Source organism: Amphiura filiformis, chromosome 12 (assembly GCF_039555335.1).
Source record: "Amphiura filiformis chromosome 12, Afil_fr2py, whole genome shotgun sequence".
Classification (NCBI taxonomy): domain Eukaryota; kingdom Metazoa; phylum Echinodermata; class Ophiuroidea; order Amphilepidida; family Amphiuridae; genus Amphiura; species Amphiura filiformis.
In genome coordinates this window covers 6,278,302-6,298,756 of record NC_092639.1, presented here as the reverse complement: position 1 = coordinate 6,298,756, position 20,455 = coordinate 6,278,302, and the positions used below count along the sequence as shown (strand labels likewise).

The 20,455-nt window shown below is 36.4% G+C and overlaps 2 protein-coding genes across 2 annotated transcripts in view; one reads left to right on the top strand and one right to left on the bottom strand.

Annotated features, from left to right (window-relative positions):
* On the top strand, window positions 1-6,734 carry LOC140165713 (ufm1-specific protease 1-like). Its single transcript, XM_072189023.1, has 6 exons — window positions 1-89; window positions 1,960-2,115; window positions 2,531-2,749; window positions 3,710-3,812; window positions 5,122-5,195; window positions 6,187-6,734. The coding sequence occupies exons 2-6, from the start codon at window positions 1,960-1,962 to the stop codon at window positions 6,316-6,318; spliced, it is 684 nt and encodes a 227-aa protein (XP_072045124.1). The 5' UTR covers window positions 1-89; the 3' UTR covers window positions 6,319-6,734.
* Window positions 6,735-7,116: 382 nt separating this feature from the next.
* Window positions 7,117-20,455, bottom strand: part of LOC140165712 (aldehyde dehydrogenase family 16 member A1-like) — a 42,432-nt gene continuing 29,093 nt past the window's right edge. The window contains exons 11-13 of the mRNA XM_072189022.1: window positions 14,946-15,150; window positions 13,264-13,449; window positions 7,117-12,008 (exon numbers count right to left, since the gene is read on the bottom strand). Of these exons, the coding sequence (XP_072045123.1) occupies window positions 11,709-12,008; window positions 13,264-13,449; window positions 14,946-15,150 (691 nt within the window). The 3' untranslated portion in view covers window positions 7,117-11,708. The remainder of the gene's footprint in view (window positions 12,009-13,263; window positions 13,450-14,945; window positions 15,151-20,455) is intronic.

Sequence of the window (20,455 nt, the reverse complement as noted above, 5' to 3'; positions counted from 1 at the left end):
TCATACATGGGAAGTCAACCGGAAGATAAACAAGCTATGCATGGCTTTTGACGAACGTATGACGGAGTATGTGAGCATAATGATGATGGGTAAGCACATGCAGTGACCCGTCACACATTCATTTTGTCCCAAAAAAATTTTATACTGTACAAATTGATTAGATGGAGGGGTTATTTATTTTGCTGGTCGGCTCGGCGACTGCGATGTCGGACGTCTGATGAGCACATTATGGGGCACGCATGCATAATCAATAACTGAATAAGCTTACCATGCTACTATCATTCATTATGACTGTAGGAACCAATGCATGGATTCGATTCATGTATTCATTTAGATAATAATGGGGAAAATTTCATCACTTGCACTTTTGTATTCCCATTTTTCCTACTTCGTTTTTGCAGGTATAGCACTTCTATATGGGCCTTGGAAGTTGAAGCTGTTAATTTTTGACTATCAAACTTAGTACTATATAAAATGCCTACATTTGCTGGGTTTTTTTTTACCCCCTGCATACTGTCTAGTCTGTATTTTACTTGTTGGTGTACCGTCTACCGTGCTCTTTTTGTGGCGCCCTCTACGGAGGTGCCACAATATAGGCATGACTTTGTGAACGGGTTCTAATTTCACTCTTGCTAGATTGCCTTCGCAATTGTTTTGCTAAAATTATGCCCATATGCCCAGCTCAGAAATAAAACCACAATTTGCTTGGATTTTATTTTATTATTGTTTTCTGATATGCACGGGATAAAATGGTGAGCGTATATTCTTTGTTTAAAATACAAAATTAGGATTTATAAAAACACCAAATAAATCCTGACCTTTGTATGCGTTCAACCAGTTTACCGTGTGCCTTAGAACCCGATAGACGGTGACATTTGACCATACACTAGGATCCACAACATGCTCATCTATCATGGGAACCCTAATACATTTGTACATTCATCCTTTGTACACAAACTCATACTCTGCAACTTGAGGTCAAATTTTGCACTATGATTATGTAATTAAGGTTATTGGACTATGCCATTGGGATGAGACTCTTGTGGTCCATAGTGATAAGATCAATTAACGAGGCCTCATGGCTTTTGTTTGCTAATTACCATAGAATCTATATAGCGGTTACTCCATGATTGGATTAAGTAAATAACTAAATCCTGTTATCTACCCAGCAATGTTTGCTTATCTTAATAATTGTAACAAACTGTAGTGTACTAAATGGCACAAGACCACAGAATTAAAACCAGAGAACCAGGACTCGACCGCCATCTTGATACAGGCATGGAGCAAAAATTGGGGGTATTCGGTTTCCCTCGGAATGCGCTCGAGGCATTCGTTGTCGTGCAAGCGCGACATGGATGATGGGCGCATTTGAGAGACGCACTTGATGCGACCTGCACGCGAGTACCAAGACGCTTCAGATGAGCGCAGAATTGTTTTCGTTCGTCTCCGCGCACCGTCGGCAAGGACCGAATACCCCAATTTTCTCCCCATAGCTGACGACGCGATTGTACGTGGCGGTATAGGGAGTCCCGGTTCTCCTTCTCTAATTCTGTGCACAAGACAGAAAAGGCAAACAGACAGAAATTTAAAGTTTTAAATTAGAGAGTTAACAGGAAGTTGTAAGAGTTAAATTGTTATGGATATGATTGGTGTATTCGCGAAAATGTTGAATGTCAGATCAAAATCATCCGAGGTGAATTAAGTAATGTCAATCACACATTGTTACAGGTCATTTGAGGTGGACTAAGTTTATATTTGGATTGTCAGAACACCTTCCCCAATCAAACACATTTCTCTTGCATTTGATCATCTTCTACTCTTCCCTAGAAAAATCATTATAATACCAAATCTACACACCATGGAATTCACCATATCACGTCCATATCACATTGGGCGCCACATTCCTTTTTTAAAGGAATTTTTATTATTTCTAATTCCTATGCTTATTCTCCATTTCAGATGAAAGCAAATGCAATGGATGATGTACAAGAACTCTTAACAGATGTCCATCATGGACTAGCACTGCCAGAGGATCATGCATCCCTTTCTACATCATGCATAGTAACTGGTTCATACAAATATTATCATTATGGATGTGACAAGTTTGATGATAGAGTAAGTAACCATTTTAAGGGTAGATTGTATTGTTGGTTGAAGCAATATAAATCAATATATTATTGAAAAGAAACAGAAAAAAACTAGCAAGGATAGTACGGTAATTAAAATTGATATTGTGCAACACAGGGCGTCAAATCCGGCAAACAAATGATTCTTCCCAAATCATATCCATTCAGTATGCGGTTAAGTTATATGGTGATTAGTCAATCCTCACTTAATACTCGACAGAGGAGTTTGTGGGAATCAATTTTTTGCAACAATTAATGACTAACTTAATTACGGCTGATTATAATTGATAGCATATTTTGCTCACATCTATTTATTGTACAATTGAATAATTTTCAGTCACTATAGTTTTAGATGCCCGTAATGAGAACATATTTTAACAGGGACACATCTTTTTTTTTTTTAGGGCTGGGGATGTGGCTACAGAACTTTGCAGACATTGTGCTCTTGGATTCGATTACAGAAATTGAAAGACAAAAATGAGAAGAATGTTAACAAAGTGCCATCATTACCCGTGATTCAACAGGGGTTGGTAGCTATGGGAGATAAACCAGACACATTTATTGGGTCCAGAAATTGGATTGGGTCGTTTGAGGTGTGCATAACTATAGATCATCTATACGATGTAAGTTCACACTTGTTAAATTAACATAATTTTTCACCAGGTTTGCCGTCGCAAATAATAAAGGAGACAAGCAGAAAAAGTGATCCCGACCGGGAATCGAACCTAGGACCTCTGGTTTATTATTTGCAACGGCGAACCTGGTGAAAAGTTATGCTTATTGTAAATACAATTCCTGTAGATCATGTCACTGTTTTTCCCATGTTCACACTTGTTTGTGTAAACATGAACTCTATGTTGAGACAAGGCTTGGGTCCAGGCTCGAACCAAATTGAGCTATTCTAGTTAAAATCCATACACTCCCTAAGACATCACCTTAATCTTCCACAATCCACACTCTTGTATGGTTTAAGGTCATGTCTTTCAGGGGTGTATGGATTTCAAATGGTAGAGTCCCAATGCTCACGCCAGGCTAAAAAGCAAGATCAAGGACAACACAAGAAAGCCAATCAAGTGAACAATTTTAGTACTGTCCAGCCTTGAAGCCAATAGAAAAGAAATTCTTAATCCAATCTCAACTTAATCAATCTTGTTTAGTCAAGGTTAGTTGACTGTTTTACTAGACAGTTAAAGAGCATTGTTCAAACATGTTAGTTTTCTCTTTAGCATTACCAAATTATTATTACCAGATACAGACCTGAAACAGGGTCTTTATAAAAAAAAAAAGAGGGAAAAGCTGAAAATGCTCAAAAAATGCTGAAAAAATTGGGGGAAATTGGCTCAAATTGGACTGAAAAGAAAAGAAAACATGTAAATTTCAGGAATAAAAAAAGAGGAAATCAGCTGAAAAGAGGAAAAGTTTCAGGTCTGCAGATATTAAAGAAGCAATAACAAGTCTTATTCACAGATCGTCTATGGCACCTTAGTCATTATACAAATCCTTTGTGGATATGTAAATAAATTAATCTCTACTTACAAATGCAAAAAGAAATTACGATGTTTATTCATATTTTTCCCCAACAGGTACCATGTAAAATAATGCATATCAACAGTGGCAGGGAATTACAATCAAAAATACCTGCTCTGATGGAGCACTTCCAGCAGTTTGGTAGTCCTGTTATGATGGGTAAGATGAAATAATTAAAGCCATATTATAACATTTGCTGAGGAGAACGCCCTCAAAATATTTTTAAATTCTGTTTTTACACGATTGTAATGTACTCTGCAAAAATCAAGACTTTAGATGCTGTAGTTTTGTCAAAATCCGAGATTTTGAATAAAACGTTTAAGCGTTTTATTATTACGATGGAAATATAAGTCGAACACGTATGCACAGTACGTACACGGCGTTCGGGATACACATACACACACACCCCGAGGATCGAACCGTATTACAACCGCGGGAGTAACATGCATGGGCGCTAGTAGTAAATTCCAATTTTCTATGCTTTACCTCACTTGTCCGGCTCAAAATTAAAAGGGACATATCTGACAGTAAAAGCTAACATTTTATGGAAAATAAATACTAATCTATTTTTACAGAAATGTTATAATAATATAAGCTTTAATGTACTTTATAATTAAAGGGAAAATTCCACACTGAGACATGCCACAATGAGACATGTCTGAATGTATGCACATTATGGGTACATGAGTCAGCAGGGCTTGAGAAAATGTTAATTTCCCGGGAAGCAAGCTAAATTTCTAACTAATATATAGCATGTTTTTATATACAAATAAGACACAATTTCCCTCCAAATCAAATAAGACACAATTTCCCTCCAAATACCAGAATTTCCTTCCAAACACCAACATTTCCTTGAAAGGAGCTTCACAAATTCCCCACTTTTTCGAGCCATGCATGAGTGTCTGTATAGGGGTGAAGCAATTACTGTTTTTGATAAATAAAATTCAACTGGTAAATTCAAAAAATGATGACAGTAGAGGAGATCCGATATATATTATATATTGTTAACTAAAAATACTTGCAAGGTACAAAACCATATTGATTCCATAAACCCGAATTCTTATAGGTTTAGGCTTAAAAAAAGTTATTTCTCAGAGCCGCCACGCACGTTCGTTTCTCTTAGTGCGTCAATGTCAGCTAAAATGCCGAATTCATTTTTTTAAGTTTTTGGATGTAAAATCATGAAATTCTGAGACAAATTTAAAAGAAAAGTTTCTTGATTGTAGTTATAAAGCAATTGATGTTTGTACTTCAGTTGTGTTTAATCAACCACAATTTTATGCTGTGTGCTTTTGAACACTCAAAAATGACATCTTAATTCAAATTTAGTTTTTAAAAAAATCTTAAAATAAAACCCCTCATTCCGCATTCGTTTTAGAAACTGCCATGGGCTTTGAGACAACAATATTTTTCAGCCTATCAAATTGGAATTCAAGAGATAATTGAATTACGTTTTTATCACATACAGGTGGCGATACAGATTCATCATCTAAAGGAATACTAGGAGTTTGCACCGGAACTAAATCTTATCTTTTAGTTTTAGTAAGTCACTTACAGTATTTTTTAGTTCCAGTGCTTGAAAATTTTGTAATGCTTACTGTATAAATTAATATTTTATTATTATATGTATGCCCTTATTTAAACTATTATATTATGCTTGTCTGCAGTTGTTGAATGAAACTTGTGTAAAATATCATGATTTATTAAAATGAAATAGCAGCTGTAAAAAATTAATTATATATGTGACCGTACAGCACGAATGAGCCGTAAATGTCCTCAATTGTATTCTGAGTTACAGTGTAAAATGGGCATGAAGGTCATATCCATAGGTATTTCAATTTGGTGCTACGTGTATCTCATTTAATGAGGTACACGTAGCACCCAATTGAGGTACCTATGAATACGACCTTCATGCCCATTTTACACTGTAACTCAGAATACAATTGCGGACATTTACGGCTCATTCGTGCTGTACGGTCACATATGTTCATAAAATGCATATCGCTTATTGGGAGTGTAATTGTTCAAAATAATGCATGTGTTCTGAGACGTTGAAGTGTTTAATATGCACAAGCCCTGCATGGGGGGGGGGGTGCATTAGACACATCAACATCTCAGTACAATGTTGCATTATTTTGTAAAATTTCTCATGCAACAAGTGATATGCATTTATTAACCTATTTCATTTGGGAAAATAATTCTGTGATTTTTGCTATTTTTATAACCCAAATGTCACTGTAAATGTGAGCAAATATAAATGCATCAACCTGCAAGAAAAATGAACGTGTCCAACAGTACCTGCCTATGCATTATACACATTCAATACACTCCTTGCATTTTTCTAATGTTTGCTCTGATTGGTTAATGCTAATCAAGAATGCATGCATGCGGAATGTTTCACCAATGGGCACATCAGCTTTCAGACAAACAATTTTTAGTATTAATATAAATATGAACTTCTTCTTTCTCCAAAATTTATCACTATTTTTTCAGTAAAATAATATTTCAAAATATTCCCACTATTTTACTACAGGACCCACATTTCTGGGGTACGCCTACCAATTCCATTCTTCATGAAGATAAATGGTTGTCGTGGAAACCAGTGGATGACTTCTTGGAGGACTCATTTTATAACTTTTGTCTGCCTCAGTTGAAAGCAAGGTGATATCCATACATTATCAAGGCTAACCTATAAGTTAAGATACATTGCAGAATTGTTTTAATGGATAAAATCATCCAATATTTTGCAATCTCTACTCAACATACACTGTTTTGGTGAATGCTGCACACCTTCACTCTACAGAGTAAATCTTGGCCATGTCTTGGCCAGAATTAGTGTTTCGCAGAATTCTTTTGAATGTTCCTTGCATTATGCCATCATCATTTAATACCATAATCAAGAGGAAAATAATGGTATCTGACAGGTTTGCTTGATGTGTATATACACTATATTTTCCTTTCACATTTCTGCATCTATATATCTGTATCAATATGAGAGAAAGGTGCAATGGATTCGGTTACCATGGCAAGATGGAAAGCTCTTGCGTACCTTAATCCAAATATGATGATTCAGGATAAAGTTTCGGCAGCAGAAATGTTTTAAAAACATTGTAAACGTGTTATTAACGCATCCTGGTTTTAGTGTCAAAACATTTTAATAACATTTATATGTCAGGTTATATGAAGGTCATGTAAACATTTTTAAAGCATTTTATATGAGATTTTATTTCAAAAATATTTTTTGGCATTTTGATAAGACTGAATACTCTTGAGAGCCTACCGACCAGTAATTTAACAGACAAAATTTATACTAGAGACAAGTTTTCAAATGTTTTCTGCATGTTCTTTAACACTTTATACCCTTCATATAAATCAACATTTAAACGTTTTCTATGTTTGCTGGGTTACTTCAAACTTGAAAAAAAAGTAAAATGAAAAGAACAACAAACAGTGAATCAAGTCATTTTCTAGTACATTTTGATTTTATTGTGCGTTTTTGACTCACAACATTAAGCATGCAGGGGAATTTTGTAATTAAAGATACATGATGGGTTACTTCAAACTTGAAAAAAAAGAAAGTAAAATGAAAAGAACACCAAACAGTGAATAATCAAGTCATTTTCTAGTACATATTGTGCGTTTTTGACCCAACTCACGACATGAAGCACCCGGGTGAATTTTGTAATTAAAGATACATGAAGTCTTCATAAGTACCATTGTGACAATGACTTGCATAAGTGATATTACAAATTAATGATTGCACCAAAGAGTTCAGTATGAATTCATGCATATGTCAGGACTTTAGAAATTAATGTGATGTTATATTTAACCTTTAGGTGACACAAAAGAAAAACCCTATTAAGGGCCCGACCGACCCAGATTTTGGGAGAATTTTTTATTTTTCTTAGTTTTGCTAAAATCATGTAAAATCTGTCGTTTTGGTTCAAAATTTGTTATGAAATTTTTGAAAAAATTCGAAATATTTTTCAAAATATGTTTGCAAATTTTTTTTTTAATCAAAATCCTGACCGACCAACCCTACCATCCGCCCATAAAACAGGGTTTTTTTGTTGCCGTATCCGATTTTGTCACTTCCATGACATCTAAAAGGAATATGAATTTATTATATTTCTTTGGTACAATGATGAACCTCCTATCTAAATTTAAAAAAAGAGTGTGCTATGGACAGGCACAATGCGTAGACGTTTGATCCACAAGCTTCAGCACACTTTACATAACATATGATAAGACATCATTTTACCTTTAAATTTGTGTTTCCTACTAATAATTACTCTTTCTAATTTACTATCAGCACACACACAATGGGAAAATATTAACTACAGGTAAAATACAAATTAACAATATATGTTGTTTTCAAATCTTGCTTTGCAACAAAAATTAATCTTGATGAATAAATTCAAAAAGTTCATAATGTTAAGTTAATCCATCAATAATGTTTGATCAAGTCCCCATAATTTATCCATATAATACACCGTCCCTCAGGATGAAATGTTCATGATATCGAAGCCGTCAGCCTTTCGCCATCTTGTCGATGGGAAGCTGGCAAATCAATACAGTTGCATTTCCCTTTATTGTCATCCTTAAATAGTTCATGTTAACTTTAAAATTCAATAAGGTGGTATTGGAGGCATTATGAAAGTGCTCTAAGCATGTTTTAAACAGATTAATGGAGTAGGGCAAATCACACTTATCAATATGCCTTTTGTTTGAAGTTAATAGGACATACGGTTTTCAAAATATATCATGTTATATTTTCTTTGTATCTTATTGTTTTTACCAATAATCAATAAAGTTAATGAGCTTAAATGACTGGAGAGGCTCATTAATATGCAATTTTTGCCAATATTTTGCTAAAAATCCATGCATAAATGTTCAGGGTACATTTATTTTGCCTACTTTTGCCTTGAAACTTGGTTTTCTAATATGTTCTAATGTATTATACTATTATGTAGTGAAGCCACCCTCTAATTTGCATAATTAGTGAGCTAATTTGGATAAATGCTAATTAATTATGTGTGTGAATTCCCCATCCCTGTCACTTACTGATTTGAAAAATCAAGTACCCCAGACTGGTAATCTGTGGCATAGATCTGGCATAATGACATTGACATTTCAAAAGATCTAAAGAGAACAGAAAAAACATGCTAAAATATATACTTAAAAATAAAGAGTATAATTAATGTAGAAATTTCAACGGCACAACGAATACAGATAAATATATACATTTCTATATATGTGGCAATGATTTGTTATGTTTTTGAAATGATTTTGATTATGTTTTTATTTAAATCTAATAGTTCTTATCAAATAAGATCGTGATGTTCAAAATGTTGACTCATCAGCCTCTTGCTTAACACATTTCCTACACTACATGTACTCCGAACAAACAGAAGCTTTGTTTTGGTTAACATGGACAAAGCACCACAAATCCTTTCTTAAAAAATAATTGTTTTCAAATATTGCAGTCAGTACTTGCAAAAAAATAGAATCAATATAAGGCACTCTTATGTTTCAAACAAAATTCTGGGGCACAAAATACATTTTAAACGGTCCTTTATCTACAATTCAATATTGTCATTGGGCAGGAAAAACCTCCTTCCGTATTTCGTCAAATAGTCGCCGCCCCCCTCAAATAAACGCCCCCACCACTTTTTTCAACCAAGATGTTTCAAAAATGACGATATTTCCATACTATCTTGTGTAGTAAGCTTACCAAGTTGCCCACATGGTCGATAATAGCATCAATAATTGCTGAAAATCTGATCAGAAACCCAGAAGTGAACCAGAAGTCAGTGTTTCTAGTTCATATTTGTCATTTTAGCGTGAGTTTTAAGTTAAACCTAATGATTTTAACGGGAATTATCGTTCTAAAATTGACCTTGAATAAATGCCCCCCCGTAACGCCGGGGGCGTTTATTTGACGAAATACGGTATTTGTCATTGGCCCCTGAACATGTATAAAGCAAAACCTCCTATGTAACCTATTGACAGTTTTGTTTTAAACATGTTCAGGGGCCAAAAGCACATAGGCGGCTTTTCCTACCGAACATAGATATTTGCTTACAGCTATGGTGAGATATTTATATTCTTATTTGTTACACAACAATTTTTTTGGTTTGCGAAACAAAAGCACAAGTCATACTTAAATGCTTTCAAGTTTATACACGATGCTTGAATAAGAGTCTCTATACTGAACATTATGTCCAATCAGTAAAGGTGAAATAATAAAATCTAGTACTTTTGGAATGAGGTTGGGAAGACATGCTGCTAAGTAAAATTTGGATAGTATATTACAATATAAGTACTGGAAGTTAATTCATACTACTATTAAATCATCTCAGAAGATTGCCAGAAGTAAAATGGAAGACAAGACTTTAATCTCCCACACAGGTTGTATGAACTTTAAATGGGTATAGCAACCTTTGTCTATTTACTAAAACCACAATATGGCATATCTGGTTGATACTACATGTACGTCCTCATAAGAATCCCTACATGGGTACACAACAAATTCAAATTTTCTAGTGGAAAAATACATTTTCAAATTAATCATCACACATAGGCATTTTGTCTTTTGCTTATTTTCTGGGCTGTGCTAGTTAACGGACTGGACAAAACATATTTCGTGTAAATGGAAAACAAACTTATCATGAAGTTTTCCACTTTCCAAAAACTTTTCCAAGAGTATTAGAACACCACTTATTACACACTGTCATTTTGTTTCACCATGGCTCAAATGTACATGTGGATGTGTTAATACTTTACCCTTGGCCATTTCTTTAACATTATGATTAAAGGGGCATTTCGTGATTCACAGCCTCATCCCCCACTTTTCAAAAAAAAGTTGAGATTTTTATACCACTGGAAACCTCTGGCTATGTAATGTTTATGTACAAAAAATTCTTGCAGATCAATTTATTTGGCAAAAATATTGTCAAATTTGAATTACGTTCTGGTATACCAGGACAAAATTACAACAGTGGTCTATGAAACAGTGTAATACACACAATCATGCATAACGCGCACACGCAAAATCAGAATCAACTGAAATTTGGGGAATAAGCTTTTTTTGTGGATACTACTGAAAAATGTCATAAAAAGAGGATGCTAGGATCACGAAATACTCCTTTAAGAGAAACTATCATCTTATTAATTACACATAATATAACCCTGGAAGTAATACTGTTTTCCAAACACTGAACACTCTCCTCTAGCATATCATTATATGAGTACTGTATCCTGTCATTTCTCACTCTGGGTTGTTTAACTTCTTTTTAACATAGCCCATACATGGAGAAAATCCTTTTGCTGCACATCCAAAATGCATTTTAAAAGAATAATATGAAACTGCTCACAATGCATGTTATGAAGAATAATCATTGCACGTAAGATGGGTTTGACACGGACATCACCGCATATACAAATGCTGCACTGCTGAATTTATTATATGTTGATCATAGGCAACTATAGCTTACATATGTGCAGAGGCTAAACAATGGTACAGACACCTAAATAAAAGGGTATCAAAACCATGACCTTTTAATTTCCAAATTGATAATCTTAAAATCAAAATTCCTGCAGGATGTTTGAACTGAAAATACACAAGATTATGTCAGATCATATGTTTGTATCTTCCCCAGTTGAATTAGAAGCTAGATATTTTACTAGAGTATTATACACAGTGATTGAATATCCCAGATCAAATTCTGGATGGTTAGGTGATGGATTAAAAAAACAGTTTTTTTTTCTGAAAGAGGCTAAATGGCTCTAAATATCACATTAAGCTTGGAAAATCTGAAAAAAAGCTTGGAAAATCTGAAGGAAAAAATCCACTTTCATCAAAAACAGGTAAAAAATCCCCAAAATCTGGGTTATGCAATTGGGCCTGTAGCACAAAGTATTTTGCCCTCACTTTAAAAAGAGATTTTTCTTTTTGACAGTACAGGATTTTGATATCTTGATGTATGGTAAGAAGATCCAACCTTTGTTTTACTGACATCATGACCATGACATTATACAGACTCAAAATGTTATTTAATTAGCATAGATGTCACCCATGGGGATCCATATATTCTTCACCTGAGTAGCATGGTAGAGGAATTCCTCACCCTGACCTTGTTGCCTATCTGACCAATCCCTATCCGATCCATAGTTCACCCATGTACGCTTCAGGTTAGCCGCCGAGGTCCACTCCACGAACGTTGACCCTTCAGCTGAGCCAAAGTACCACATGGCCTGGATGTCTTGATGCTCGGCAAGATACTTTGTGAGGTGTTCGCGGTTGCCTGTGAGGATGTTCACCACACCACCTGGTAGGTCGGATGTGTCAAACACCTGGAAACAATATGAAAAAGACAACATTAAAGCAATAATGTGCTATTCTTATTTGTTTTTCACAAAATGTTAGTTTTCACTGATCACATTAATTAGTAAATGAGGTAATTTCTTTCCATCAAATATAATTTATCGTTAATGCGTGTATGCAGCTGGGATGTCTAGATTTTAAATTAGATGTAAAACGAATAGCAATAAACACAGATTATACGTCACTGATTCTTAAGTGTTTTAATGAAACACATGCAAGAGACATGTCAGCCATCACTCGATTGGTGAACTCGGACTAAAACCGGAGATCTCAGGATTTTATAAAACCTTAAATTTTACTGTAATTAAAGCACTTCAGGCTAAGGCTTATTATTTTATTACAATCATGCGAAAAGTAGAAATTCATGCAAAATTGAGGGTATCATTGTGGAGTAAATCACACATTATGGCTTAATTACAAGTCCCTGCAAGTGGATGCTGAAATGGGTGTTAGGGGAAAATGTTGTGGTATATTTTGATTTCAAATTTGCATTATGGGTGAATTTTTGATTGCACAGAACCCGCTTACCCCCTTCAGCTACAGAAACATAATAAACATCTCAAAAAAAGTAACTAACCCCCCTTAAATAATGGTCATTATTCAAAAAGGGGCTAATGTATTGCAAATCTATAAAATGCGTTGGAAGCAGAATTTATTTCAGCGCATTTTGACACCTCATTTGATACGATAGCCCGGAAAACAATAAAACACCTGTCAATTTAATGTAGTGAGGTCCAGATTTGAAAGTTGCACTTACATACAAACTTTTACAATACAAAATCTCTCAGATACCATTACTCAGATTTCCTTCCATTACACTGAATGCAACACCAATAGAATTTACTGCAACTTTCAAATCTTGGGCTACATTGATTTAAATGTATGCTGTGACGTCAATATTTAGTCAAATGCTACAAATGAGGTGTCAAAATGTGCAGAAATAAATTCTGCTTCCAATGCATTTTACAGATTTGTAATAAAATCACCTGTGTTTCAATAATGGTCATTATTTAAGGGGGTCAGTTACTTTTTTTGAGATGTTTATTATTAGTATGACAATACCAGACACTTTGGGAACACCGCTCTTCTTGGATGGCTGGAGACATCGCCATCCCCCCAGTCTCCAAAAAATCAATCAGTTCAAGAAATAATTTGGGTTCTTTGGTTTCACTAGCCATTTGTTTCACTAACTTTCAGTCTCTCAAACTATGCTGATACACTTACCTGGTAAAATCCCATAGCAGACAGTGGGTACTTCTCACTGGGTAGAATAAGCACTGTATTACCCCTGATAACGGCTGGTGCAAACAGAGAGACAAATGCCAGGAGTGGGTACTGGTCTGGGCAAGCTATAGCCACAACACCTACTGGCTCATGGATTTTCACTGTAGCTCCATAGAGTAAGGTTTCCTACAAAAAATTAATACAGAATGGTTTTAATATACAGTGACCTGAACATTGTCAACATCCATATGCAACTTAATGATCTGAGGTTCAAGGATTTTATTGTTTGTTGTTTTTAGCTGAGAATTTGGGGTCAAATAAGTTAAAAAGTGGCCCACAGCAAACAGGTAATCGATTACATTGCAGTCAAAATAAATAACACGATAAAATCAAATGGACAAGGATTGCATAAAAATGGAATCATATAAAAACAAGACAATACAAATATAACAAACATGATTTGTTGGTTTTCATGACTAGTTATTACTAGGAGACCTAATAGGCACTAAGTTCCACTGGAAAACAGCACCTGATGGGCACACCGCCAACACACAGTTTAAGGTAAAGCCAAGAATTCAGAGGTAAAGCGGAAAACGTATTTCTGAAAACAAATATAAAAATAAGCAAAAATGACCTAGAAAAAGAAAAAAAATACAATTTTCACAGCTCGAGTATCCCAGAATCCTTTGCGTGCCCGACTAAAATAGCTCTTGGGGCTTTCCAGACCTTTTGAACGTGTTTGAACATGACTCATGTGCATTGCGCTGCTACTCGCTGGATTCTTGTGAAATTTTATTATGTCAGAAATGTGCTAAAATTACAAAGCGGAGAAAAGCGGAATTTAGCATTTCTTGGCTTTATAGTTTAAGGACCTGGGCCCTACACACTTAGGTTCACAGATCACCAAATCCCAGCCAGGCATTAACTACATGTACATTGTGCTTCTACCCAGATTTCAAAATAAAAAGTCTGTAACAATATACACTTGAGTAAGTACATTGATTTTACAAGTCATTAAAGGGGCATTTCGTGATCCACAGCCTCATCCCCCCACTTTTCCCAAAAAAAGTTGAGATTTTTACACCACTGGATACCTCTGGCTACATAATGTTTATGTACCAAATATTTCTTGCAGATTAATTCGTTTAGCAAAAATATCGCCAAATTTGAATTTCGTTCTGGTGCACCAGAACGAAATTACAACACATTGTCTATGGAGCAGTGTAATACACATAATCATGCATAACTCGCAAACGCAAAATCGGAATCAACTGAAATTTTGGAAATAAGCTTTTTTCGTGGATATCTACTGAAAAATGTCATAAAAAGAGGATGCTAGGATCACGAAATCCTCCTTTAATTCATTAATTAAATGTAACTCATCACATCAAAACATGACAGTCATCTCTTTAAATACCTCACAATTTCAGATGTAATTAGTGATTTTGGTGACAAATGTTGCACACATTCCATAATATACTTTATGTATGTTCGATACACATCATTATTATCTTTAAATTAGGCATCCAACAGCTGCTGTGTTTTGATGTGATGCGTCAAATATACTATTGATCAAACAAGATATTCTGGTAAAAACCCTGAAAATTCAACTGCCTATATTTGCAACATATTCGAATTTTCATTTTCCATTTGATATTTAAACAATGTCATCTTTTACATACTTGTACAGTTCCTCCATATTTATCAGCATATGCTCCCCAATAGAACAGTCTCTGTATGGACAGATCCACCTCAAGCTGTGCATACTCTAGTGTATGTCCTGTCATCTGGGCTATCTCCTTGGCAACCTCCTCACGTCGTAGCTCAAGGTTCTCTGCCATGTAATACACTATCTGTGCTCGGTTGTGTGCTGCCCTCTTGCCCCATCTGGTCAATGTGGATTCAAAATATATACAAACTCACATAATTATGATTAACTTCCCATGTATCTTTGGGAGACATTGCTAATAGCTACAACCCATAACCTCCTAGCTACTTCCTGATACCATACCAAATACACTCTTGCTAAAGGGCTATTATGTGAAAGATTCACTAACATTGTTAGAGCTTTTAAACAATATACTAGTAGTATACAAAGAAAGAAATCAAATCAAAGTCCCAGTTTGATTAGTACCAATCCAGTCAGTGTATGACACACACACAGTTTACTCTAGACAAGGAAAAATGCTTGGCCAATGATATGAATGTGCCAATGCTCTGAATTCAAATGTGTTTCACTTTCATAATCTCTTGTGCAAAAGATTCCAACCTTCTTGGAACCTTAACGTTGAAGGTTGAAAACCCTTGCTCTAGAGGAGTACTGTGCTGCATACAGTGTTTCATAGGCCAATAGCCATTTTCCCCCTATTTCATCCATGTACAATGTTGTTATGTAACCTTATCCCTGAACCTATCCTAATAAAGCTAGCATATGTAATCATTGTCCTAGCCCAAATATAGTTTTATGATAATTAAAGTTAAAATCCCTATAAAATCATGTAACAGCTGTGGACTAATTGGGAGGACAATGCACAAGTGGCAATACATCATATCATAGCCTCATGCCTGCTACACGCCTGATTTACTCACCCTGGTGGTGCCTATTTAACAGCTAACATCATCTTAACCCAAGTCCCTAAATCATGTAATAACTGTGGACCAATTAGGAGACTATAAAGTGGCAATACATCATATCATAGCCTCATGCCTGCTACAAGCCTGATTTACTCACCCTGGTGGTGCCTATTTAACAGCTAACATCATCTTAACCCAAGTCCCTAAATCATGTAATAACTGTGGACCAATTAGGAGACTATAAAGTGGCAATACATCATATCATAGCCTCATGCCTGCTACAACCCTGATTTACTCACCCCGGTGGTGCCTATTTAACAGCTAACATCATCTTAACCCAAGTCCCTAAATCATGTAATAACTGTGGACCAATTAGGAGACTATAAAGTGGCAATACATCATATCATAGCCTCATGCCTGCTACAAGCCTGATTTACTCACCCTGGTGGTGCCTATTTAACAGCTAACATCATCTTAACCCAAGTCCCTAAATCATGTAATAACTGTGAACCAATTAGGAGACTAAAGAGGCAATACATCATATCATAGCCTCATGCCTGCTACAAGCCTGATTTACTCACCCTGGTGAGTGCCTATTTAACAGCTAACCTCATCTTAACCCAAGTCCATAAATCATGTAATAACTGTGGACCAATTAGGAGACTAAAGAGGCAATACATCATAGCATAGCCTCATGCCTGCTACAAGCCTGATTTACTCACCCTGGTGGTGCCTATTTAACAGCTAACATCATCTTAACCCAAGTCCCTAAATCATGTAATAACTGTGGACCAATTAGGAGACTAAAGAGGCAATACATCATAGCATAGCCTCATGCCTGCTACAAGCCTGATTTACTCACCCTGGTGGTGCCTATTTAACAGCTAACATCATCTTAACCCAAGTCCCTAAATCATGTAATAAATGTGGACCAATTAGGAGACTATAAAGTGGCAATACATCATATCATAGCCTCATGCCTGCTACAAGCCTGATTTACTCACCCTGGTGGTGCCTATTTAACAGCTAACATCATCTTAACCCAAGTCCCTAAATCATGTAATAACTGTGGACCAATTAGGAGACTATAAAGTGGCAATACATCATATCATAGCCTCATGCCTGCTACACGAGCCTGATTTACTCACCCTGGTGAGTGCCTATTTAACAGCTAACATCATCTTAACCCAAGTCCCTAAATCATGTAATAACTGTGGACCAATTAGGAGACTATAAAGTGGCAATACATCATATCATAGCCTCATGCCTGCTACAAGCTTGATTTAAACACCCTGGTGGTGCCTATTTAACAGCTAACATCATCTTAACCCAAGTCCATAAATCATGTAATAACTGTGGACCAATTAGGAGACTATAAAGTGGCAATACATCATAGCATAGCCTCATGCCTGCTACAAGCCTGATTTACTCACCCCGGTGGTGCCTATTTAACAGCTAACATCATCTTAACCCAAGTCCATAAATCATGTAATAACTGGGGACCAATTAGGAGACTAAAGTGGCAATACATCATATCATAGCCTCATGCCTGCTACACGCCTGATTTACTCACCCTGGTGCTGCCTATTTAACAGCTAACATCATCTTAACCCAAGTCCATAAATCATGTAATAACTGTGGACCAATTAGGAGACTAAAGAGGCAATACATCATAGCATAGCCTCATGCCTGCTACACGCCTGATTTACTCACCCTGGTGGTGCCTATTTAACAGCTAACATCATCTTAACCCAAGTCCCTAAATCATGTAATAACTGTGGACCAATTAGGAGACTATAAAGTGGCAATACATCATATCATAGCCTCATGCCTGCTACAAGCCTGATTTACTCACCCTGGTGGTGCCTATTTAACAGCTAACATCATCTTAACCCAAGTCCCTAAATCATGTAATAACTGTGGACCAATTAGGAGACTATAAAGTGGCAATACATCATATCATAGCCTCATGCCTGCTACAAGCCTGATTTACTCACCCTGGTGGTGCCTATTTAACAGCTAACATCATCTTAACCCAAGTCCCTAAATCATGTAATAACTGTGGACCAATTAGGAGACTATAAAGTGGCAATACATCATATCATAGCCTCATGCCTGCTACAAGCTTGATTTACTCACCCTGGTGGTGCCTATTTAACAGCTAACATCATCTTAACCCAAGTCCCTAAATCATGTAATAACTGTGGACCAATTAGGAGACTATAAAGTGGCAATACATCATATCATAGCCTCATGCCTGCTACAAGCCTGATTTACTCACCCTGGTGGTGCCTATTTAACAGCTAACATCATCTTAACCCAAGTCCCTAAATCATGTAATAACTGTGGACCAATTAGGAGACTATAAAGTGGCAATACATCATATCATAGCCTCATGCCTGCTACAAGCTTGATTTACTCACCCTGGTGGTGCCTATTTAACAGCTAACATCATCTTAACCCAAGTCCATAAATCATGTAATAACTGTGGACCAATTAGGAGACTATAAAGTGGCAATACATCATATCATAGCCTCATGCCTGCTACAAGCTTGATTTACTCACCCTGGTGGTGCCTATTTAACAGCTAACATCATCTTAACCCAAGTCCATAAATCATGTAATAACTGTGGACCAATTAGGAGACTATAAAGTGGCAATACATCATATCATAGCCTCATGCCTGCTACAAGCCTGATTTACTCACCCCGGTGGTGCCTATTTAACAGCTAACATCATCTTAACCCAAGTCCCTAAATCATGTAATAACTGTGGACCAATTAGGAGACTAAAGAGGCAATACATCATAGCATAGCCTCATGCCTGCTACAGGCCTGATTTACTCACCCTGGTGCTGCCTATTTAACAGCTAACATCATCTTAACCCAAGTCCCTAAATCATGTAATAACTGTGGACCAATTAGGAGACTAAAGAGGCAATACATCATAGCATAGCCTCATGCCTGCTACAAGCTACTAACATCATCTTAACCCAAGTCCCTAAATCATGTAATAACTGTGAACCAATTAGGAGACTAAAGAGGCAATACATCATATCATAGCCTCATGCCTGCTACAAGCCTGATTTACTCACCCTGGTGGTGCCTATTTAACAGCTAACATCATCTTAACCCAAGTCCATAAATCATGTAATAACTGTGGACCAATTAGGAGACTAAAGTGGCAATACATCATATCATAGCCTCATGCCTGCTACAAGCCTGATTTACTCACCCTGGTGGTGCCTACTTAACAGCTAACCTCATCTTAACCCAAGTCCCTAAATCATGTAATAACTGTGGACCAATTAGGAGACTATAAAGTGGCAATACATCATATCATAGCCTCATGCCTGCTACAAGCCTGATTTACTCACCCCGGTGGTGCCTATTTAACAGCTAACATCATCTAAACCCAAGTCCCTAAATCATGTAATAACTGTGGACCAATTAGGAGACTAAAGAGGCAATACATCATATCATAGCCTCATGCCTGCTACAAGCCTGATTTACTCACCCTGGTGGTGCCTATTTAACAGCTAACATCATCTTAACCCAAGTCCATAAATCATGTAATAACTGTGGACCAATTAGGAGACTAAAGTGGCAATACATCATATCATAGCCTCATGCCTGCTACAAGCCTGATTTACTCACCCTGGTGGTGCCTATTTAACAGCTAACATCATCTTAACCCAAGTCCATAAATCATGTAATAACTGTGGACCAATTAGGAAACTAAAGTGGCAATACATCATATCATAGCCTCATGCCTGCTACAGGCCTGATTTACTCACCCTGGTGGTGCCTATTTAACAGCTAACATCATCTTAACCCAAGTCCATAAATCATGTAATAACTGTGGACCAATTAGGAGACTAAAGAGGCAATACATCATATCACAGCCTCATGCCTGCTACAGGCCTGATTTACTCACCCTGGTGAGTGCCTATTTAACAGCTAACATCATCTTAACCCAAGTCCATAAATCATGTAATAACTGTGGACCAATTAGGAGACTATAAAGTGGCAATACATCATAGCATAGCCTCATGCCTGCTACAAGCCTGATTTACTCACCCCGGTGGTGCCTATTTAACAGCTAACATCATCTTAACCCAAGTCCCTAAATCATGTAATAACTGTGGACCAATTAGGAGACTATAAAGTGGCAATACATCATATCATAGCCTCATGCCTGCTACAAGCCTGATTTACTCACCCTGGTGGTGCCTATTTAACAGCTAACATCATCTTAACCCAAGTCCATAAATCATGTAATAACTGTGGACCAATTAGGAGACTAAAGAGGCAATACATCATAGCATAGCCTCATGCCTGCTACACGCCTGATTTACTCACCCTGGTGCTGCCTATTTAACAGCTAACATCATCTTAACCCAAGTCCCTAAATCATGTAATAACTGTGGACCAATTAGGAGACTATAAAGTGGCAATACATCATATCATAGCCTCATGCCTGCTACAAGTGCCCGGTGGTGCCTATTTAACAGCTAACATCATCTTAACCCAAGTCCCTAAATCATGTAATAACTGTGGACCAATTAGGAGACTAAAGTGGCAATACATCATATCATAGCCTCATGCCTGCTACACGC

What these genes read in the sequence shown, in the direction of transcription:
- LOC140165713 (XM_072189023.1), top strand. Translation starts at nt 1,960, where the DNA reads ATGAAAGCAAATGCAATGGATGATGTACAAGAACTCTTAACAGATGTC. An exon ending in CTATAGATCATCTATACGAT is followed by an intron (nt 2,750 to 3,709) that starts GTAAGTTCACAC and finishes TTTCCCCAACAG; the next exon opens with GTACCATGTAAAATAATGCA. An exon ending in TGGTAGTCCTGTTATGATGG is followed by an intron (nt 3,813 to 5,121) that starts GTAAGATGAAAT and finishes TATCACATACAG; the next exon opens with GTGGCGATACAGATTCATCA.